This window comes from Carassius auratus, chromosome 44, assembly GCF_003368295.1.
Source record: "Carassius auratus strain Wakin chromosome 44, ASM336829v1, whole genome shotgun sequence".
Lineage (NCBI taxonomy): Eukaryota > Metazoa > Chordata > Actinopteri > Cypriniformes > Cyprinidae > Carassius > Carassius auratus.
Genome location: NC_039286.1, coordinates 10048567 through 10072990, shown reverse-complemented (window position 1 = coordinate 10072990; position 24424 = coordinate 10048567). Strand labels below are relative to the sequence as shown.

General features: G+C 35.1%; 2 protein-coding genes across 3 annotated transcripts; both read right to left on the bottom strand.

The window, feature by feature from the left end:
• Positions 1-1292: 1292 nt before the first annotated feature.
• LOC113061999 (CMP-N-acetylneuraminate-beta-galactosamide-alpha-2,3-sialyltransferase 1-like) lies at positions 1293-12196 on the bottom strand. Of its 2 annotated transcripts, XM_026231497.1 has the most exons (7): positions 12028-12189; positions 10207-10465; positions 9529-9722; positions 8202-8381; positions 4467-4512; positions 1747-1866; positions 1293-1669 (listed from the first exon to the last, which is right to left on the bottom strand). In XM_026231497.1, the coding sequence occupies exons 1-7, from the start codon at positions 12132-12134 to the stop codon at positions 1505-1507; spliced, it is 1071 nt and encodes a 356-aa protein (XP_026087282.1). In that variant the 5' UTR covers positions 12135-12189; the 3' UTR covers positions 1293-1504. The 2 variants fall into 2 exon arrangements, with proteins under 2 accessions (XP_026087282.1, XP_026087283.1); XM_026231498.1 differs by lacking the exon at positions 8202-8381 and having other exon boundaries at positions 12028-12196.
• Positions 12197-16802: 4606 nt separating this feature from the next.
• On the bottom strand, positions 16803-24203 carry LOC113062438 (CMP-N-acetylneuraminate-beta-galactosamide-alpha-2,3-sialyltransferase 1-like). The gene is made up of 7 exons (XM_026232284.1): positions 23810-24203; positions 22862-23148; positions 21822-22015; positions 21530-21709; positions 21394-21439; positions 21178-21297; positions 16803-18521 (listed from the first exon to the last, which is right to left on the bottom strand). Exons 2-7 carry the CDS (start codon positions 23123-23125, stop codon positions 18354-18356), a joined length of 972 nt encoding a protein of 323 aa, XP_026088069.1. The 5' UTR covers positions 23126-23148; positions 23810-24203; the 3' UTR covers positions 16803-18353.
• Positions 24204-24424: the final 221 nt, after the last annotated feature.

Here is a 24424-nt window from a genome sequence, read left to right as displayed (position 1 = left end):
CTCAAACCTTGTCTGTGGTGTAAAAACACCCCTGGCCAAACGGGGTGCATCTCTTCCCCTCTTTGATGATTACTGTAGTTACCATGTTCTGAACATCACATCCTTTCTTTTGTCCCTAGATGTAATCTATATACATATATATAGGTGGTTGAATAAAAATATTTGGACATTATTCATAAAAATTACCTCAAGTTAGCACCAGCAAGCTTGTTAGCTAGACATTTAGCATCAGCTACAATATTTACTTATTTTCAGTACGTTTATGAATAAACATTCATGTCTGTCTAACGTTACTCGTCTAGTTAATCCAAACAATATACGTATAACGTTACTGTTGATACACAATATAAAAACAGACGTCATGGTAGCATTTTAATAAAACTGTTAATATTACAGTAGCGGGGAATTTGGACATGCATGAGTTATTTTATTTAATCTTTGTTAGTTTAAGGTTATTTTATTTTTTAACCTAAAACACAGAGATGCTGATTGATGTGTCTGCATCGTTTGCACTGGAGCATTTCAGTGGGCTTAAACAGATCACTCTTTACAGCGGATTTAGTTCCCAAACAACTGACAATTTTGACCTAAATATGATTTTCAGTTACAATAATCAATCCTAAATTTCGACATTAATAACTTAATTTTAGCAACATCAGACGCACGCACGCTTACAAGATCTGCCGGTTCTTACTTCTGGAGACTCGCACTAAACGATTCATTTGAATCAGTGAGTGGTCGACTCCAGAACAGCTGCAATCGGATCATTCTAATTCGTAAACGAATCGTTTGGTGCTATTCGCGATCCGATTAAAGTTTATTTTGAAAAGACTGAAAGTCATGATGAATCAGACACCGCTTCTGCGTGTTGGAGCACGTGATATGTTATAGGGAGTATCGATATGTTTTATGAAATGTAGTGAAGTTAAAAGTACGATCTTATGCTTTGGAATGTAGTGAAGTAAAAGTTACTCAAAATAAAACTTCTCCAGTAAAGTACAGATACTTGAAAAATGTACTTAAGTACAGTAACGAAGTAAAGCTACTCCGTTACTGTCCACCACTGATAATACGTACAGCTCATAGTCTTCTAGTTTGTACTTGACTAACTGGGGCCCACGTCAGGACGCAGACAAACTGGCTAAACCGACCGTCTGCTATCCGCCTCAAGTCACAGAAGTCAGGTATTTCTCAGCACAGAGACTTCTTCACCTACACATCAGACTTTAGAGACTGTTTTTTCACAGAATCTTTTATTTTAAATATAACACAATTTTTTTTTTTAAACAGAAAAGAGAAATTCTTACATGTTTAAAACAAGATGAGGATGAGTAAATCATGAAAGATTTTCATGCTTTGGTAAACAATTTCTTTAAAAGTTTCATAGACAGTAAAAAAAAAATGGAGGAAATGCATTGTTTGATTAAGATGATGGAACAAGTTTTTTTTTTTTTTTTTTTTTAAATGAACTAAAGCCTTGCCTGACTAATGTCAATACCGTTAGTTATCTCCCTCTGTACACCTGAATTTTGTTTTCCAAGTACAGTTGCATCATGGTGTCGAATTCAAAGCTGCCACTATGAGCACCAGTACGAATTTTATGTGAGGTTTTCTCAAAGTAGTGGTACCAATTTCCATATTGGTCTGCACCAAACCCAAACGTGGAAACCTGGACAAAAAAAGAAGGAAACATTTCTATACAATAATATGGAAATACAAACGAGAATGGAGGGGAGCGGGATTTACCTGATCACAGACGTGCAGGGCAAATATAATAGCGAGGAAGCCAGTGGATGGATATTTGGCACGTTTCAGCAACCAAGTCTCATGGACATACTTGATGAAAGCTGGATGTAGAATCATCACCTATGATAACAACACACATTAATAATCACCATTATGTACAATGACTAAAGGAGGTTTCTGAAGCAAGACACTTCCTACCCTATCTAAATATTAGTAACCGTAATGAATAATAATTTAGCCTAAATTACTTAAGACATCTTTAGTAATTTACCGCACTACCAGATAATAACGACAGCGGGTACAGTTCTCAGCGGAGTGGTGTGCTTACATGCTCATATGATTAATTATTATTATTTTTATTATTATTATTATTATTATTAATTACAGTTATTATTATTAGTATTACTTTAGAACAACGTGAAGAGAGCTTGCACAGCTGTTGTTTATATTGCTGTGTGTAACCTGTGGAAGTAACATTATTTTTTATGATTGTTTTTTAAAGGCTACTACGAACACCTTTTTCCCAACTTTATCACAAAATAAGGCAGGAAATATATTTTATAGTTTCTATACTAAATTATATGTCAGTCAGTACTGCATTATTAATATAGTTTTTGTTTATTATTATTTCTCTCTCGCACAGAAAGCTCAAAATGGACCAGAAGTAATAATTATGATATTCTGGAAATCCCTTATATGGACAAAATCATCCAGCTATAAGCTGAGCTGAATAAAAAGAAACCATTTTACTGATAAAACATGAAGAAAACAACACGATTGCGACATTTTCACTTTCTGTTTGTCAGCATCAGGTCAATGTATCATTGGCTTTCCATGGGAGATGTCCTATCAGGTCATCATGAGGTTACACTATAATAGGCTCTCCATGGGGTGTTATTGTATTGTTTGGAGCACATTTGTTACCAGGTTTAAAGGTCTGGAGCCTGTAACATTATGGTAGTTGAACAAATTCAGAGTTACAGTAATAGTTTTGAGATGACAAAACCAAACCACTCCAATCCGACTTTGTTTGTACCATGATGCTGAACATCAGCCTTCTTTGTCAACTCTGGATTTGATCCCGAGTTTGTGGGGTGCTTGCATATGAATCTGTGACATCAGTGGTGAACAACCAAACACACGTCTTGCAAAACAGATGTGATTTACTTTTTGCGAGAGACCCAGCGAGATTCAAAACTCTTTCGCTAAAGGCTAAGAGATTGAAGAATGAGGAATTTAAACACAAGAATGTACTTGTCCATGAAAGAGGTCAAATAAAATGAATTATGTTGCTGTCAATGCAAGTGAGACTTGTGAAGTTAGTTTAAATAGTTGATAATAGCAATAGAGACTTGAATATTTAAAATCACACGTAGTATTTTTAAAGTCTTTAAAGTCATAAAGTCTCTTGATTCTACAGCTTATTTATAATTACATATGACCTGTAAATAACCTTTATAATAATTGTTAAACTATAATTGCTTGTGAGTTATGGATTAATATAAATCAAAATAATTATAGATATCATATATAATCATTCTAAGTCATTATTATTAAAGCCAAACAATTTTCTTGTTCATTTTTATATCGTGACCTTGAATTTAGGTGAAGAGAAACTGGGGGAGTGACATTTTTGTGTGTCAAACATGTGTCACTTTGCTCACACCTGATCAGATCTTCCACCCAAGATCATAACCTGCCCTGGAGCACCTGCTGTGCAGTGTAATTTACTATGGCAATGTACTCCACTAAAACACAAGCCACTTTCATGGTACTTAAAAACCAGGATTGGTGAATGTTGAATGTTTTTGTTGAGCCCTGTCTTTATATAATGATTGACAAGTTGACGGCTTGGAATGCATTTTCAAATCCACATCGACTTAAACTACATGTGCAACAGTTTTTACTTGGACATGTTAAAAATATTAAATGAATTCGGGCAAAGTTTGAATTGTAATTTTGCAACTAGTGCAGGAAATGGCAAATGTAAATTATATAATGGAATTTTCATTTTGCACTAAACGTTGCATATGTATGGGAGAATGTACATTTATATACAGAAATACATTGCCATTTTGCATAACCCATAAAATTTTAATTCAATAAGTTTTTTTATTATGCAAAATCTTTCACCTTTTTGTAAGGTCAATGTAAATTTGTATGCTCCATTTCTTAAAAAGACCAGAGCGTGTTTTTATATCACTGAATGATAATTTGTTTCTATGAATCAACCATAACCAATTATTTTTATGATGTGTAAATAAGTTGACTTTACAATCCTTGTGCTCAAAGTAATAAAACTACTACTAAAGTTTTTTTCTTAAATGCATTTTAATTATCTATTCATTAAAGTAGTTTTTTTTTCTTTTTTTCTTTTTATAATGTAAAAACTCTAAACATGTACAGTAGAGTTTATAGGATACTGGCACTTGTGAAATGCCCTGAAAATCAACAGTTCTCATAAAGCACAAAATTGGTTCTGTCTAAAAGAATGTTTTGCAAAAATGTGAAATAGTTCAATAACACTCCCACAGATTCCAAAAACACCCATCTTTAACAAGCTCCAGGTGTATGTTGTGCAAGATGACAGTGCTGATTAGGGATTTTTTTTAACAAGGGCATTTGGCAGGATTTTGCATGTAAGTTATGTGTTGCATGAATGACACTGGTAATCCAAGGCCTTCATGTACACATGCTAAAAATGTTAAATTCTCACTTACCTTATGTGTGTTGGCTTTTATGCTTGTCCTTACTCTTTTGTAAGTGCTATAAAAGACAAGAAAAGAGCAAAATTAAGAGATACATGAATAATAAGCCACCACCCAATTAAGATATGATCTCCACAAGAGGATGAATTTTTTGGTCATCTTTTGATGTCCTGGAACAACAATTTTAACCTTATCACCAACCCAAATGTTAAATTTAATAGCAGCATAACAATAGCAAAAATAACGACTTGTTTTCTACAACACTTACGGCACATAGTCTTCTCGTTTGTATTTGACTAATTGGGGCTCACGTCAGGAGGCAGACAAACTGGCTAAACCAACTGTCGGCTATCCGCCTCAAGTCACAGAAGTCAGGTATTTCTCAGCACATGTACTCTTTCACATACATATCATAATATAGAGACTGTGTGTTTTCCCCAAACTAGCAAAAAAAAAAAAATCAAAAACAATTTAAGGGTAACAACTGAATTGTTTAACAAATAAAAAAAACTTATATAATTCAGATAAACATCTGATTAATCTTGACTTAATGAATATTAGGCATTGGGATTAGTGTTATATACATTTTGCACTCTCTAAGGGTCAGACAAAATGTGTCAGGACCTTACTCAGTGTCATACTTCAGACAATACGGTTACATGGAATTGATGTTAATGGCATTGAAATTCTGCAGCAGAGTGATGCAGAATGATCCAATATCATTATCTAGTATCGCGTATCGTGTATGAGACCGGGAGGCTAACAGCTCATCCAGAGCCAACCTGAGGAAGGGTATCTGCCAGGCCAAACTCACACATAAACAGAGGATCCCTGGCGTATGTGGCAAGGCATACAAACTATCACAGACTACAAACCACCCAGCACCATGTCTCCCCTCAGCTCTGCCTCCCTCACTGACGAGCTCCATCACTTTATTGCTCGTTTTGACCAAAATAATAAGGAGGTCTCCCTCAAAGCTGAGCTTCCACCCAATGTACTGCCTCTCACCTCAGATGTTTACTCCACTCGGTGTAAGGTGAATGCATGGAAGGCAGCTGTCCCTGACCGAATACCTGGTTGTGTGCTTAAAGCCTGTGTGGAGCAGCTGGCTGAGGTCTTCACAGACATTTTTAATCTGTCCCTGGTCCCCACTAATTTCAAACCCTCCACCATCGTGCCATTACCAAAGCACTCCAATACCTTGGCCCTTAATGACGTTCGTCCTGTCGCACTCACTCCCATCATAGCCAAGTGCTTTTCAGAGGCTGGTTGTACCCCATTTGAAATCCTGTCTCCCTGCTACACTAGACCTATTCCAATTTGCCTATCGCCACAATAGGTCAACAGAGGACGCCATCTCTACGACACTTCACTCTACCCTCACCCACCTGGACAGTAAAATACACACGTGAGAATGCGGTTCATTGATTACAGTTCTGCATTTAACTATGTAATCCCCTCCAAGATGATCTCCAAGCTCTGTCAGCCTGGAATAAGCAAATCTCTCTGCCACTGGATTCTAGATTTTCTGACGAACAGACCTCAGTCTGTTAAGTTAAATAACTTCTCCTCCTCCTCCATCATCACCCTGTTCCACAGGGCTGTGTACTGAGCCCTCTTCTGTACTCCTTATTCAACCATGACTGTGTTTCCTGTTTATGGCTCCAACGCCATAATCAAATTCGCAGATAAGACCACAGTGGTAGGTCTGAAACAGTAGACTAAGAAGATCATTGTGGATTTCAGGCGAACTAGAAGTTTTGCACCCCCCCCCCCCCATCTAAAGCACAGTAAACTTTATATGAAAATATTATTGCACTACTGATATTGTGCATAGAATATATTAACAATACCACTGTACACTGAACTTACTCTATTTATTACCACCGTTCTTACGTTGCTGCTGTTCACAATGTACATATAATCCTACATTGCATTGCTATTTATATTCTGAACATACATTTACATTTTGTGCACTTTTGGTTAGATCCTAACTGCATTTCATTAGCTCTGTACTTTTACTCTGCATATTGACAATAAAAGTAGAATCTAATCCAATCTAATCTAAAAACTGCTAGATCTGCTTTTTTTTTTTTGTCTTAGAAGAAAACTACAGAGCCCCGCACATGACATGCAATAAAATAAATTGTGCACACAACTTACTAATGCATTCCCTCAATGTACTAAAACGTGCACAAGATTACTATTGTGCTCCCTTGATTTGCTAAATCGTGCACACAATTTAGCAAATTGAGGGAACAAATTAGTAAATTGGTCACACAATTTATAAATCGAGTTAACAAAATAGTAAATTGAGGGAACGCAATGGTAATCGTGTGCACGTTATAGTACACTGAGGGAGCAAATAAGTAAATCATGCACACGATTAAGTCTAATATTTTTTCATGCATGTCGTGTGCAGGGCTCCGTAGAAAACAAACACAACCCCAAGCATTTATTCAATACAGTGGCTAAATTTATGAAAAATAAAGACTTTTCTTTACAGACATTTCCAAACAGCAGTAATTAAACTAACTTCTTTACTTCCAAGATGGATACTGTTAGAACAAATTCTGACCATGCAGCAATTAGGTACAGTATTGCATCAGATAGTCCACTATAGATCCCCTAAGGAACATTTCTGCTCATTCTCAAAGCTGGATGACTATTAATTTCCTATTGCTTAATTCAGAAAAAATAAAATAAAATGAGGTTATAATTATTGGACCAAAAACCTCAACTTGTAGTAACCTAAAGCACTGTCTAACTGGCTGCTCTATCAATTCTTCATCATAAGTTATGAACCTAAGTGTGCTATTTGATAGCAATCTTTCCTTTGAAAAACATGTTTCTAGCATTTGTAAAACTGCATTTTTCAAGTTACATCCAATGTCAAATACAGAAATGTTAATTTATGCATTCATGACCTCAAGGTTAGATTATTGAAATGCTTTACTGGGTGGTTGTTCTGCATCCTTAATAAACAAACTTCAGCTAGTCCAAAATGTAGCAGCTAGAGTTCGTCAACTCTGCTCTGGCTCCCTATTCAACATTGTATACAATTATTTACTTTAAAATGTATTTACTAAATGGTTTAGCTCCTCAGTACTTGAGCAAGCTCATATAGCATTGTACTCCTTCACGTTCGCTGCGATCTAAAAACTCACATTATTTGAAAATACTTATATTACTTATAATATAAAAATCAACTGCAGTGAGCAGATCCTTTTCCTATTTAGTTGAGACCATGTCAACTAGATGAGAGACTAAGAGACAGATCTCCTGCGAAGACTGCATCAACTTGACAGTGGGGCGTGTCGACAAGACATGTAAATTGCTGCCCTGGACTCTGTATATTCCTTGGAGGTGTTTTCTTATTCAAATAGCTAGTTATCTAAAAACTGGCTGTAATTTGAAACCGTTTGCTGGATGCCTCCATTTCAAACTGAGACAGCATATTACAAACTGGCTGCATGTTTCCTTCGCAGTTTTTCTATGCTGGCAGACACACAAGAAACCTAAATAAATGCAAAAAAAAAAAGCTAAACAGGTGAAAATTTCATCCGATATCCCCTGTAAAAATAAAGGTTTAAAAAGGGGGGTTTTGGGATCCCCAACAACAAGTAAATCAACAACACAGCTCCATGTAAAGTTTGATAATGGAATCATCAATACCATAAAGAGCCTTTATTTTTTAAGAGTGTAGATCAGCCACTTGAGAAACCTTGCTCAATCATCCATTCTCACCGTGTGATGTTCTTAGTGGTAAAGGCACTGATGAGCCACTCCATATCCAGAATCTTGAATGGGGAAAGCACCAGGTAGGTGGAGTTGTCCACATCCATAGCGCTCTCAGGATATAGAAGCCGGTGAGTGGTCTTAGAACCCACATCATTCTCATAACCTTTTGTAGGGCCCATATTTATCCTAGCTTAACAAAGCATGACTCGGTCAAGAAACATGTGAAAGATCAGGGGCCCATTCTTGGTACCTCGCTTGATACTTTTCAGATCATAGAAAGATACCAGATCTTCTAACCATGATAACTGATCTCTGGCAAATTTGGTTCTTCAAACGAATTTGTGGATTTGATTAAAATATCTAGATTTATTTGTCTAAGTTTACTGCACATTGTCGTGTTCCCCATAAAGGGCAGATGTATCAATACTCCAAACCACAATCAGCAATGCAGTGATTGGATTGGGGGCAAGACAGCAACGTTATGACATCATATATTTTTTTAAAAGATATCACGAAAAACTTGACAATTTTTGGACCTTTATAAGGAAATAATTAACTTTTTTTTTTTTTACATGATTCCCAATTATTTAAATTCACAATTACTAGTATTTGTAACTAGTATGTGACAGCATTAATTAGAGTTTCTTAAGGGTCAAGATCAAGTTATCAAGCCACTCCATAGTTGTCAGTACTCAAGTACTCTAGAACAATTATAAAGCTATTATTTTAATCATAAATAAATCTTTCAATGAGTAAAACTGGTGGTGTATATTGTATTATGATTACACAACATTATATTTTTCAAATATTTTTTATTATTATTATTATTTTAAATGATTGTTCACGGATTAGTAGGTTACTCTTATAATAAGAGTACCAGTGCCTGGGAAAGATTTTAAATACCACTTTGATTTAAAAAGATGCAATCTAATCCTGATATCCTCCAATCCTCCCGAGCAGGTTTAAGCTTACAGACCTGATGCTATGTCAGCAAGTCCAGGATGAGCTTCAAAAGAACCAAATAATCCAAGATCATGCCAAATCGTCAACAATCAAATCCAGCTAACGAGTTAGCAACCTAAAAAAGAATGGGCCCCAGAATATACGTATATGCAGAACATAAAATTACTATATTTTTAACCAAATGTTAAATGCTGCTCTTTTTTTTTAGCATAAGAAAGAATGATTGCATACTGCAAGGTTGACAATATTTGTAAGTCACTGACTAAACAAGTCTTCTAAGTGACACTTGCTCAAGTACTGTCATGTCTTGGAAATCAAGAGGTGAGAATTCTAACAAGTCAGCCAAGTTGTGTAATATCTCATTCTTTACCTAATGACAAAGTCGTGAAGATCTATGAGATGTCCATAATGGGATCCTTTAAGGTTTCCTGAGTTTCCGATCACAGCACAGGTCCTGCAGCGCTTTGGACTAGCATCTGAGTATTGGGTTTTATCTGGAAATAGAGAAAACAACTTCTCCACCACTGCAGTGTAGTTGCCTTCTCTCTTATTTTTCTGAAGACCCTGGAACGTCATGTAAAAAGAGACTCCATTGAAGAGGTTTTGGTCTTTTTTTAATTCATAGAAAACAAATTGAATTCTTGCATTGAATTCTGTTCCAAAATCCAGTGACCTGTACAGCAGAGAAACGCAACTTAGAAATTGGATTTCAGTAAAATCATCTGTAAACAAGTCGGCAAGCTGATGACACAATTCTCAAACTTTAAATACATAGCACACATGTAACATTTATCAGGTAAAACATTTATCATTAAAAGATCAATTTATCAGTTATTGATACAGTTTAGTCCACCATCTTGGATGGATTTCTTTCACTGAGCTCATCATAATGCCAGTCACAATTGCCTTCTCCACGAAGAACATATCTAATGTGAGAATGCGAGCAAAAAATGGTATCAGGAGCACACCTGTGATGTCTTAAAATGCTGCCTACATAGCATCTTACTAGTTTTTGGAAAAGAATCAATGTTGTTTTCAGGATCAGTACCTTCCAAAACTTGAAGATATCTTCACTGAGGACATAATTTTTCTGGGTGAGCAGTGGTTGAACAGAGAGGTCATAGAGCTCATTGAACCAAACACTGTGGGTCTGCTGTCTGACACAGTCTTTACATGCACACATGCCTTCTGAGACCTCATCCACAGGTGTTTGGAACACCAGGAGCATGCAGAATAGGATCACACAAATGACAGCTGTCAAATAGGAACCCCTATAATGCATTAACACCTGCATCTCCCTTACGCTCCTGCAGAATAATAGATATTAAGTTCTAGGCTGGTAAAGTGTGAGACAAACAAGCCAAAAAATCAGCAGCAATCATCAGTGTTCCCCTATGCTAGCTGAACCCTTAAATAAATATTTTTGCATTTTTGTCTTCTTTTGGGGTATACACTCACGGTCTTTCAACAAAAGTCAACAAAAGGTAATTTTGTAACAAATGTAATGTTTATTAATGTTTGTAGAATTATATGAAAATCAGATAATTGAAATAAATTATAAACTCTAAAGACTTAAAGACTAAAAAAAAGTACAAAAAAGCTCAACTTTGACAAAAAGTAATTTTTATTGTTATAATTGTGATTTCATATACACACATACATATCCTTGTGGGGACTCTCCATAGGTGTAATGGTTTTTATACTGTACAGACCATATTTTCTATCGCCCTACACCAACCCTACCCCTAAACCTAACCCTCACAGGAAACTTTGTGCATTTTTAGATTTTCAAGAAACTTCATTCTGTGTAATTTATTAGCTTGTTTACCCGTGGGGACCTCAATTTAGGTCCCCACCATGACACGAGTCCCCATGAGTCTGTGTGTATTCAGGTTTAAGTCCCCACCAGAATAGAAAAACAAGTACACACACACACACAAATATACATATATGTGTGTATATATATATATATATATATATATATATATATATATATATATATATATATATACATACACACATATACATGTATATACACACACACACACACACACATATATATATATATATATATATATATATATATACACACACACATATACATGTATATATATACTCACACACACACATATATATATATATATATATATATATATATATATATATATATATATATATATATATATATATATATATATATAGTCAAATAGTAAATAGTGGAGCTGGAGGAAAACTGGGACACTTTTCCCACAAAAAACAAAACAAAACAACAACAAAAAATAAGCTGTCACAAAGTAAAACCATATTCATGTTTATAGGCTAGATATTTGCAAATGTAAGCCATCTTTTTCGTTCCTCAGCACCAGGAGTCAAATCTTACGTCAATTTAAATTAAATAAAGAACACAGTGGATGGTCAGTTTTACAGTGTTTTCAGTGGCAACATTATTCAGAAATATTTGACCGTGGTATGCCGCCATTAATCAATCAGAATCAGACCGCACGCTAAAGGGACTATATTGAACAGCGGAAGGATGAATCAGAGATAATTTGATTAATAAAATGTTTAATGACAATATAATAAAATAAACACATATTAATATTTGTTATGAATTGTTACCGTTTTCTAAAAACAAGTGCACTCTGGGCTCCGCTATTGAGTTTGCCTCTCATCGTACTGCAACTGTTTATGTAATTCGGATCAGTATACGAATCAAAGTCGAGCGGAGCCAGATTACACTTCATCTCATCCATCTATTTTCATCCCAGTAATGATGGAAAATGTATTGTTAAATTAACGGTAGACCAAACGGTTCGCTTGGCTTTGTGTTGTTTAAAAGAAACACAAACTGATTCAAACATAGGCCTACCTGCGGACACACCTGTTGAAAGGTCGCATCTGTTTCCAAGCCCCGGATAGCTGGAGAAATCCCGACCTGCGTAAGTAACCTACGTCTGACCTTTGCTCCTGAGTCATTTTTACTTGCTTCTCTGTTTAATAGGAAAACGGTTATCTTTACTCGTTTTATTATGCCTGTGTAAATATGTTCCTACTAGATAAAATCTTAGTGTTTTATTACAGGAAACCGTGGTTGTGTAACGTTACATTGCAATTTATAAATGAATGTTTGAGAAATATGTAAGGGTTACTGATCTTAGAGCTGTTGGTTTATGTGAATACTCTGTTTAATAATATGAAAAATAAGATTTTCTTGAGTTCACATTTCTTGTCAGAACAGGAATTCTTGATGACAGCAATAATTGATGACAGTCAATTATTATATTAATTAACAAAGGATAAGTTGTCTTCTTACTTTCATGTTTGTAAGATAACCACAGGTTTTAGTAGCACGTTTTATTTTTTATCAGTGCTACATTGTTTGAGTATAAGAATATGATATCATCATCAAAAAGTATTACAGAATAAACTTGAAATATTTCAACTTTAAATAGCCACGTTAAACTCACTTGTTCCTTTTGCTTATTTTATGTACTTAAGTAGATTTTACTTAATTGCACACTTAAATTTTTCTTAAAAAAATGTTTGCAAAAATTTGCAGAATAATTTTTTTTATATTTTAGACCTACTTGTTTTTTGTTTAGCCTACATGTCCAACGCGGCTGGATCACTAACTGCTGCAACAGCATAAAACTCCCATGATATTTTAATAACAATTACATTAGAATAAAAAAAGCAGGGTTCTAAAACCTCTCCATGAAGAACACCCAGCACTGCACGTTTTGTATGTCTTCCTATATCTGACACACCCACTTCAGGTCTTGCAGTCTCCACTAATGAGCTGCTGAGTTGTAACATACCAAATGTGCAGGGCAGAGGGTATTCAAGGACAGGTTTGAGAACCACTGAAATAAAGCATATTTCCTTAGCTTTTGAAACTTATGTAGTAGAGTAGGGATCCTCAAATCTGGCCCATGAGATCCACTTTCCTGCTGAGTTTAGCTCTAACTCTAATCAAACACACTGTCCATGCTAATGATGTCTTCAGGTTCATAAGAAAACCACAGGCAGGGGAGTTTGATCAGGTTGGAGCTAAACTCTGCAGCGCATTGGCCTTCCAGGCGAAGATTTGAGAAACCCTGTAGTAGAGTGAGATGATTGGCTGGCCTTACCCAAACAGGTGAAACTATCAGTGTTTGTCCTTCATTATGATTGGTCAGTTGTGAACAGTTCTTGAGCCTATTGGTGCCCATGTTGTGAATATAAAAGAGGGAAGTGGTTGGTTGTTTGGGATGCCCTTGGTACTGCCCTTTTGTGACATGTGATAGTTTGAATGATGTTTAACAGTACTTATCCTAAGTAGTTCACTGGCTGTTGGTCAGTTTTCAGGTTAGTCCACGTTTATATAAAAAAAATAAAATAAAAAAAAAATCCTTAAATGAGGAGGCTTATTACCTTTGCTTTTAGTCATGGGCATGCAAGTGGCTGTAATCCTATGTGGTGAGCAACCATGTGTATGCAGCATTATGCAGTTCTCTTGGTATTAATGATAAATTATTGCTTGGTTTTTCATGTTTTTGAGTAACCATTTCTGTTTGATGTCTGGCAGACTTGATTGCATGACCAGGGGTTTTCATTGGTTTTAATTGAAGCCTAACAGACATCAAGCAACGTGATATATATATATATATATATATATATATATATATATATGTATGTGTGTGTGTGTATATATATATGTGTGTATATTGTTTTGTCTGGTACTCTGCTTGGTCAATTTTGTAACTTTGGTGTGTTTTATCTGTGTTAGAATCACTGGGACAGGGTTGTTGTTCTGTGTGTCTCTGAAGTGGGAGGGGTTACCCTGTAATGGTGTGCTGTGCTCAATATTTTGCCTTGTTTTCATGCGTGTCATAGGTATTGAATGTGGGGTAGAAATTTGATAGTCTCTGGCTGGCAACCTCCCTTCTTTACCTCTTATTTAATAATTTTGTATATGTTACTGGTATTGTGTGGTGTGTGTGTTTGTGTGTGTCTGGTGGTGTTTTTTTTCAAACTAATATCATGTAACAGATGCCTCTATGATGATTGTTTGATATACCAGAAGGAAGTCTAGCCTCTCTTGCAAAGTTTCTTTTCTCAACACTCCCCAGTGCTGAAAGTGGAAAAATATATAAAAACATTTTTTTTTAAATAACCAACGGTTATTACAACGGATAAAGAGAGCTCAACTCTCCCATGGTCTCCCCCTCCCCTTCTCTATCACTTAGCGGTTGTAATTACATCAGCAGATTCGTTATGGGGGGTGGTTGCAATAACGAGGAAACTAAAGACTGCGCCAAATTTTTCTTAAATATACATTCATTTGTGTGCATTTACATAATAAATAGGCTATGTATACTGTGTATAGCCTATTATGTAAACAAATTTTTTATTTCGGATTAATCTCAATTAATCGTTTGACAGCAAAACTGTTGTACTTGTTATTCCGGTGTATGTCATTCCCTGAACAATTTATTTGATTTATTTCAGTTGTTGCTGTGATGATTGTAATAGTGAGTAGGGGAGAGCAGGGGCGAAAGTACCATTTTTCAGAAAAACTTCATTTTAAAAGATAATGTTGTAGACAGAGATATATTTCTGCTGTGGTCAGTAACTCAGAAGTGTGGTCTAACAATACCAGGTGGTATTTTGAAGAAATGTAGAAAGACTTCAGTATAATTTCACTTTGAACATAAGTTGAACATTGTTACTTTCGACCCCATCGGTTGGGACGAAAATAACACACAGGTGGGTCAAAAGTAACACAACAATTTTAGCTAGATTTTTTTCTGTTAGTCTTATTTTTTTAAGTATACCTGATTGTGACCTTGTTAATAAGTAACTGCAAACATATTTTATCCTTTTATCTTTGCAAAGAAATGATTAAATTACATTTTCATATTTTCATTTTAAATTTAAGTTTAAGTTTCATCAGATGTCTTAAAACCTGACTGTATTTTTTTATTGTAAATTTCAATGTATTTTATATAATAATAAAAATTCTACAGAATGCACAATATAAAAATGTAATCACATTAGCATAATAATAAAAAACTCTAAACATAATGTAACAGTAGGCCTATTTATGTTTCCATCCAGTTGTTTTTATGCAGGTGTAAAGGCTAAGATATGGCTACAACCTAAATATAAATGTGACGTAGCAGCTGCCCAGAGAGAGATGTTCCTCTATGTCCAGAAACACCCTCTCAAAAACATCTGGATAAAACCAGACCTCTGTCTGTCTTTCTGACCCTCACTAAGACATATTCTTTTGGTATAATATGACATAAACATTTGTAAGAAATGATGCAAGACACAGAAATTCACAATATAGCTTGCACTGGAACAAAATAAATACTTTTTGTGACTGTAGCGGGACAATGAGGTTCAGAGGTGGCATGATTGCAATTAAATTCATACATTCATGAGGAGATTCATGTTTTAAATATACATTTTGAATAGAGAAATATTAAATGATTTAAATAATTTAATTATAGTGTTCCTGTAACTCAACTGGTAGAGCACTGCCTTAGCAAGCAAGCAAGCGCAAGGTTGGGGGTTCGATTCCCCGGGAACACATGATATGTAAAAATTGATAGCTTGAATGCACTGTAAGTCGCTTTGGATAAAAGCGTCTGCTAAATGCATAAATTTAATTTAATTTTAATTTAAATAATTTAAGTTATATGCTAAAAATGACTAAATCCACCAGCATTTGGTGTCTAATCACTGATTTTATCATTAAATCATTCATTCAATTGATTCATTCAAATGGCTGATTCATTAGGAATGAAGTGAGTGGCTTTCTTTATGAATAATTTGTTCAAAAACTCACTTTCATTGAATTAATGAAAATCGTCTGTATTTGCTTGTAGAGATGCAAAGCGGCTGAGCAGTTAATATATTTAGAACTATTTTTCTTGAAGAAATACAGCAAAATCATGCAGTACTTGTCTTTTGAACTGTTGTATTAAATCAATATCACATTTGCAAACTCCCTTAATGGTCTGTGGACCTTCGTATAATTTGTTTTTCAATTGAATAGGCTATAAAAAAAACAAAAAAACATAATCACTTCAAACAAAACGGAAAAATCAAGAATTCGGCTTAATTATTCGTTTTTATGTTCAGGAACAGGAAATTAATAAACAACTTTAATATTTGATCTCTGCATGTGGGCAGGAGTGAATTCCCCTGTCCACTGATTGGTCAACCAAACATTACAAATTAATAATAGTACTTAATAATAATAATAATAATCCTTCGCTTCTATGTTTTAGTGATTGACTTAAATAAAATGTGAATTTAACGTCATGATTTCAAGGTGAACTTGTTTGAATATCGTTGGGGACTTATTCAAACCCTGAAATAAACACTTCAAACAATAAACCAGAGATGACTAGTGTCAGAAATTAACTACTTGACTTGGTTGTTGTGCTTGTTTTACCTTTTTACCTTTCGTATGTAATCTTGATGATGCTTTTAGATGTATTTACAGTTTAATGCCAACCAGTCGGCTGTAGGCTACATATATTTAAATAGCAATTACAAATTTATAATGAAATAAGATTGTTTTAGACAACATTTTTAATTCAGAAATATGAACAAAATTAAATGATGAAATCCGCCATAGACACTCTGCAATTAACTGAAATCCATATGGACAACTTTATTCCCTGTGAACTTTATTATACATACAGGCGTTGTATGAAGCAATACATAAATTATTTAATGAAAAAGTTTTGTTACCACATATAAATATATAGAACATTTGTTATGACACACATATCTAACCAACTTCACCTAATTTAAATATATACAGCAAAGACTACGTGGAAGTCACGTGAATCCTAAAGTACAAATGCTCAGTTTTCAATTCTTCCCTTGAATTCAAGCAGCAAATCAAGTTCTTTTGAGATGCCAGACGCCTCTCCTTAAATGAGGATGAGAGTAGACAGCTGCAATAATTCTCTAATCGTATCACAAATACGATTAGATCTATAATTGTCTGGGTGAACTATTGGTAGCGATAGCGCTCATAGATATGGAAATGAAATGCCTCATTAGTGACTGTTTCTATGGGCAGCTATAAAAGCCGTCCGTCATATTGGAAGGCTAAACTTGACGTCATTCACCATAACAATCAATGAATATTCAAAGATGCCACATTGATTATTATGGTGAATGACGTCAAGTTGACCTTTGCCAGATGGCGGATGCATAAGTGCTTGGAGCTGTCGAATGAGGCATCTACCAATACAAGCTCGCTCGAGATGCGTCGGTGATACGCAGAACGATGGGTGTATGACATTAAAAAACCATCCGCCATCTTGCAATGGTCACTGCTTCGAGACAGAATGGAAGTTGTGTGACGTCATGTTACATTTTTTTTTTGTGGTGACCAATTCATCCATCAATCTAACAAAAATGAAAACAATAAAAATAAAAAAATTTTGCCTTCGTAATCTTTAATCCAAATCTGAAAATGCACCTCCTCCCTGAAAAGATGAACCTTCTCTGATGACGTCAAGGCTTAGGCTCAAAGCCACTAAAAGGCAAGCCTGCAACATCTGTTTCCGGGTCCAAGCCTTAACTCATTTCACTCGAGAATACTATCTCAGCAGCCGTTTATGAGCACCGTTCATTCATATTAAACATTTAAGCTAAAAGTTGGATAAAATTTTTGGTGTGCTATCAGCGTCCCAAACACAAATAATATGTATATTTATATTTTTATTGTCTGGCTATCTGGGATTTCGGTATGGAGTTATTATGTCACATCGTGAGTGTATATTAGCAGTGTTTGTTGTTTTCCTCGTGGCATCTGATAGAGCGCTTGGACCAGGAAGCTGTGACACGTGATGTAAGACTTCACATCCAATTAGGCAAAAAGCGTAATGGCTAACTTTACTGCTTTTAATTTCATTCGATTGAAGAAATGCCTTTTATTTTTATCCGTTTATACATTTGAAATCTTGTTTCTCTGTTTAATGTGTAAACAAACCTGCATGAACATATTAAAACTGGGGTAATCATAAGGTTTGTTAATGCATTAAACTCTTGGGCAACATAGGATGGACATCACTCAACATACTGTAGGATCACATGGCCACAACATATCTCTTTCCACAAGTTAATATGTTTAAAAAAAAATTATAAATATAAACAGACTAAGTATTTTCCTAGTTTTTTTTTTTATCTATACCCTTTATATATGGAAATCTTGTTTCTCTGCTGAAGCTGATGCATTGTTTTGTTTTCAAAGTCTCCACCATGAGGGCCGCCTTTATAGTGAGTGCGACTTTTGTCAAAGTAATGATGCCAGGTTCCATTACTTGAAGCCCCAAATCCAAAGACATTCACCTGTGTAAGAGACAGAGCAGTTTTGTCATTTTCCCAAGTGTTCAAATCAAATTGTACTTCTCCTAAAGGTGCATTCAGTCATTTTTCTAATTAAAAAATGTTTTATCCCTATGGCAGTGGTTCTCAACTTTTTTGGCCTCCATCAAATAAAATGAAGTCAAATTGTCTTGATTATTATTTTGTGTTTATGATGAGGACTTTTATATGTACAATACCATTACGATTTTCAAGAAATCGTTTCTTTAATTCAAGGATCCATTAAATTAATAAAAAAATATTTCCATTATTGGTAATTTTGGTGGGTAAATTCCAGATTTAAAAAAAGCTTCTAGTGCCCCACAATGGTCTCTGAAGGCCCCCATTGAGAAACACTAACTATAAAATGGAGTTAAGATATGTTGCATGCGTATTTTATTGACCTGTTCAGTTCAGTTAGATTTTTTGTGGCCATAAAAATTGACTCATGGAAACTAGATAATTTGTCCTTGGCGAACCGAAATCATTTTGATGACATTCTTATCTCATGGCCACGGGTTTAATAATGCATAACCATAGCAACCTGGGATCATATCGTAAAGTTTGCTTATTCATTAAAATCTTGGCCATGAGAAAATTGATGTTCCCTAAGCATGCAGGTTCATGTGGTCACAGCATAAGGATGTTGTTACCTTTACAAAATGATCTTGTGGCTGCCCACAACATATTATAAAATTTGTTCTGGCAAACTGAACATGCCTCTTCCTGGTCACAGTTGGTTACTGACTCTGCTTCCACCCTAACTGTAATGCAAAGTATGATTGTTTGGAGTGAGAGCGTGCTACAATCGGTCAGTGATATATGGCTGTTATCTGACTGGCTAAAGGTTGGAGTCTACCTATTTGTGGATTTGTGTACATGTTAATTCTAGAAATGCTTTAAAATACACAAATGCAAAGTAAGAAATACACAAATGCATGCAGCAGTGCATGAATGCGAAGACAGCTATCCTTAACGTACTGGAAACAACCCACAAATGAATGCCGCAAAGTTGTATTTGTGACATAAAAATATATTTGTGGATCCTCTTTAAATCTCACTGTTTATTTGTGAATGAAATGTATATATTTGTAGATTTAATTCTATTTATTTGTGTTGTTCTTTAATGTTTGTGAATCTCTTCACGTTTATTTGAGGCACAAAATCTATTCTGGAGCTATCTGGAAAATATGCAACAAATCTATTTTGATGCGATAATCTATCTGGTAATATGCAGCAGTTCTAACCCATTAATAATAGAACATGGAATCTGAAGTCATATGGGATGAATAGCACACATAAACAAAATTAAAATAAAACTGATGCTATTTAAGAAGAAGATATCATTAAGAACAAAGTTTGTTTGCACATGCAAATTATTTTAGGGCCACTTTTACACCCCGGACATATTTTATTATGTATTCTTATCTAGGTTTACCAATGTATGGGTGTGATTGTGTGCCCTAGCTATGCTTGGTATGTGTCACCTTCCCACACTTACTGCCTCAGGCTAAATCACCTCCTCCTGTACCTTGCTATGAGAGCGTGCCTGAGACTGATACCTTGTCCAAATACCCACACTTGTGATCTTTGCACTTGACTACTTCTATGATGTATGTCTGTATTTGTAAGTGTGCATGAAGACCACAACTGTGTGTAGATCTTTTTATCACCTGATGGTACACAGTTATAGTGCTATAAAAATGCAAGTGTTTACAGAGTTTTACATTTCTGGTGCTTCTAACTAAGTGATAAAAAGCATTTCCAAATGTTTTACAAAATAAACACTACTGCTGCAATAAAACTTATAGCACTATGTTTTACTACCAAATTATATGTCACATCTTTTTTATTAATATTTAACTTATATTGAAAAGGTTTATGTGACCTCTTGCGTGATCTTGGCAAAAAGTCTCATGATTTATGTCCAGAACATGATGCATGATGGGATACACTATGCCTTGAATACGGAGAGGTAATCGAGTTAGTGTATGCTAAGGGCACTGCGCTTTGGCATTTTTAAGATGTGGACTAAAGTCTAACACACTTACTTCCTGTCACGCACACATGTTCTCAAGTGACCAAGACCACAAGTGTGGGTTTACTTTTTTTTGTTTTTTTTGGACAAGGCATGAGAGTGAAATATGGAGTCAGTCCAGTGTTTGCTGCAGAGAGACACACTTTTCCCCTGTTCCAGACTGAACTCTTCTGTGGATTGTTGTTTCTCACCCTCAGATTTTGATTTGTGTATTAGCAAGTAGCTAATAGTTTTTCTGTGGTGAACTGTGTCTGGAGCTAATACCTGACCCTGTTCTTGCGTTTTCTTTTTTCTGTACATTGGTGTGAGTTAATAGAGAAGCTGTAGTCTCATCCCTTGTTTTTGGGACAGTCACGGAGTTGAGGGAAGTTCAAGGGAATTAAACAGGCAAATAGTTCATGTGTTTGTTTTGTTTTCTAATAGATCATGCTTCACTGAACCTCTGTTTATATAAGAAGTCTAAACTAAAAAATGCAAACAGTTTTACCTGATCACAGATGAGCAAGGCAAATACTAGTGTTTCTAATAGATTATGTGTCTTTCACAAATGGAAACTCTGTTTATATAAGAAGTCTAAACTGAAAAGAAATGCAAAGAGTTTACCTGATCACAGATATGCAAGGCAAATAATATTGTAATGAAGCCAGTCGATGGGTATCTGCCATGTTTCAGGAGCCATTTCTCATAGACATATTTAATGAAAGCTGGGTGGAGGATCATCACCTGAACAAAGATATTTGAGACAGACATCTCTGCTTATTTTAAGGGGCTAATAATCAGTCTCTTGCTCAGAAATTTCATTGTGACATGGATACTCACCTTGTTCTCGTCTGCGTTGATTGAAGATTTGACTCGTGTGTATGTGCTGAGGAACAAAAAGAAATTATGCAAATATTCATCATTTCATATTTATTAAAGTTATTTATTTTTATATATATATATATATAGTGCTCACTGTGTGATATGTCTAGTGGTAAAGGTACTTATGAGCCACTGCATGTCACGAATCTTAAAGGGAAAAAGGACAAGATGGGTGGAGTTGTCCAAGTCCATGGCGCTCTCGGGATACAGAATCCGGTGAGTCGTCTTAGACCCCACATCCTTCTCATAACCTTTGGTCGGGCCTTTATTTATCCTGAGAGAACAACACAGGTAATGGCTATCTAAACAATTATTTCTAAAGAAGAACAAGTGTTGTAGAGAACATTAATCAGATTATTCTGTGTAATAATCTGTTCTTCTAGTACCTAATGACGACATCATGGAAATCTATGAGAGACCCATAATGGGATCCCAGAAGGTTTGCCGAGTTTCCCACCACAGCACAGGTTCTGCAGCGGTCTGGACCGGCGTCTGAGTAGTGATCTTCATCAGGAAATAGGGAAAACATCTGATCCACCACCTCTGTGTAGTTAACTCGGAACTTGGATGGCTGTAGACCCTGTACAAATATTTGAAAGATCAAGATAAGCATCAAACTTGTTTACTTAGTGACTTTATGCAAAGCACATCAAGATAAGTCTGTTGTTTTATAGTTTCATATTCACATTGAGAATTTAAACATGATTCTAGGGTGTTCCTCACCTGACCGCATGACTAGTTTTAGTAAGCTACTGCAGGATGTTATGCTGTTATCAAGATGTATGTGCGGAAATGTAGAAACGAAGTTGTTTTATTTCGGCACAAAACAAGTAAAATAAAATGAAAAAGAGGTACTTTTGAGGTATGCTTTGGTTGTAGAACAGAATGTGAAAGTCTCTTCAATTCATGTTAAAATACTTGATTTTGCTCGTAAGCTGAAAACTGCCATTGTAAAAAAAAAAAAAAAAAAATTCACAAGGGAAAAAATTATATTAAACACTTTTGTTTTCTTTTACACTGAAAAAAAATAAAAACCTCTCCAACTCAAACATTTCTGGTGTTTGGACATCTAAGTTTATCAAATGGTGTAATTAAATGTATAAAATTAAAATCACACTAATTAAATGTGGCCAATGTTTTTTTTCTTTCAGTATTGATAGTTGTACCACGATACAAACACGTGTCGTCATCGTTTATGGGCGGGCCCCCATGATTTACCCAATTCCTGTAGTTTTCAGCAAGATAAAGCATTATTCTCTCTCTCTCTCTCTCTCTCTCTCTCTCTATATATATATTTATATATACATCGCTACATACATAAAAAAACAGACACATACACACATCAACTGTAGTTTACTCGCGACTGAAGTATTTGATTGCCACTTAAACACCGTATTTGTTTAGCATTCAATATTTAAAACCTTACCCTCCACCATTTGTAGGTGTCTTGGCGTAACACACTGTTTTTTCTGTTGAGCAGAGCTGGAATGGTGGGGTCGTATCGATAAACGAACCAGTCGTCGTCCAAAAAGCCCATGACGCACGTTTTACAGGAGCATGAAGCTTCCAAGATCGAATCATCAAAGGAGTCTGTGGTAATATTGATCGGGTTTGGGGTGTACAAAAGAAAGATGGTCGTGAAGCTCAGCAGGAGGGTGATGTTCCGAGGCGTCAGTCTCCTGAAGATCATCTTTTGCGTGCGTACTGTTCCTGCTGGATAAATAAAATTTCATTAAAAAGACAGACGCGTCATTGTGGTTAACAATATAGGTATTTGTTTATTCAGGTATTTTTATCTTACGAAGGCGAGTTTCTGTGTTCTGAATTCACCGCTAGCGCAATTTCAAAGTCATGTAGGTTATGACATGGCACGGTAATTCTGTCAGTTCTGCTCGATTGAATCCGTTCTCAGACTTTAAACTCGATTTTAGATCATTCAATTCAAAGTTCTAATATAATTTTTTTTTTAAATATTGCTTTGATTTTAGTTGTAGTACTTAAACGTTCAAATTACGTGTCACTGTGATTGAACTAAGTAAAGTAGCCTATTATTTTTTATTTATTTAACGTCATGAATTAATTAATGCATCAGAAAGTTCAATAATTAAACGGGTTCAGATTTATCGCTCGTTTCAATTCGGTTACATATTGAAAAAAAAAATACTGAAATAAAACGGAGATTTAAATCTGTTTTACCAATAGAAGTGTTCAATTCGATACGGGTTGACACAAAACGCTTCTTAAATTCTGTCTTAATTATCACATGACATTATATTATAAATATTAGATTTTAGAGGCAAATACATTGATTACTGAACGAATTTAGTTACAATAATCAATTTAACAATTATCGCAGTATAAAGGACGAACTTACCCAAATGAAAGCGTCAGGGTGATAGTGTCCTCGTATCTTAAGCAAGTTTTTATTGAGGTCTATAAATCATGACAATTATGTAACTATTTGTACAAGACTTTATTTCTTGCCGCTAGAATCAACACAGCATCTGAGTTCCAAAAGCTTCTGCCTCTTCATTAATAGAAACATCGATTCCAGGTTCGCCTCTAAACTAGTGACACCGGTTTTACCTTCATTAATAGAAACATCGATTCCAGGTTCGCCTCTAAACTAGTGACACCGGTTTTACCTGTTCGTACATGTCGGTGATGCCAAAATGCCAATAGCAATGAAAATATAAAAATTATAATAAATAAATCGTCTCTTATAGGCTATAAACCCGACCAGTTATGCTGGTTTTTAGTATAGGCCAAAGCATTTAAAAAATTTAACCCAAAGAGATGTTACAGAAAATGTACCGACAAGAATTATTGTTCCTTCTTATTTTTGTCAGTCAAGCAACTAAACTATATGTATAAAACTTGCATAAACGTATACAATCACACAACAAATAGGCATATGAAAAAAAGAAAAATTGCATATACATGTAAGTAAATAAATGATAATAATAATAATTATATATATATATATATA

What these genes read in the sequence shown, in the direction of transcription:
- LOC113061999 (XM_026231497.1), bottom strand. Translation starts at nt 12,134, where the DNA reads ATGACTCAGGAGCAAAGGTCAGACGTAGGTTACTTACGCAGGTCGGGA. An exon ending in CTTCACGACTTTGTCATTAG is followed by an intron (nt 8,382 to 9,528) that starts GTAAAGAATGAG and finishes TTGTTAAGCTAG; the next exon opens with GATAAATATGGGCCCTACAA. An exon ending in TAAAAGCCAACACACATAAG is followed by an intron (nt 1,867 to 4,466) that starts GTAAGTGAGAAT and finishes TTGTTATCATAG; the next exon opens with GTGATGATTCTACATCCAGC.
- LOC113062438 (XM_026232284.1), bottom strand. Translation starts at nt 23,125, where the DNA reads ATGATCTTCAGGAGACTGACGCCTCGGAACATCACCCTCCTGCTGAGC. An exon ending in ACCACTAGACATATCACACA is followed by an intron (nt 21,440 to 21,529) that starts GTGAGCACTATA and finishes TTTGTTCCTCAG; the next exon opens with CACATACACACGAGTCAAAT. An exon ending in TCAACGCAGACGAGAACAAG is followed by an intron (nt 21,298 to 21,393) that starts GTGAGTATCCAT and finishes ATCTTTGTTCAG; the next exon opens with GTGATGATCCTCCACCCAGC.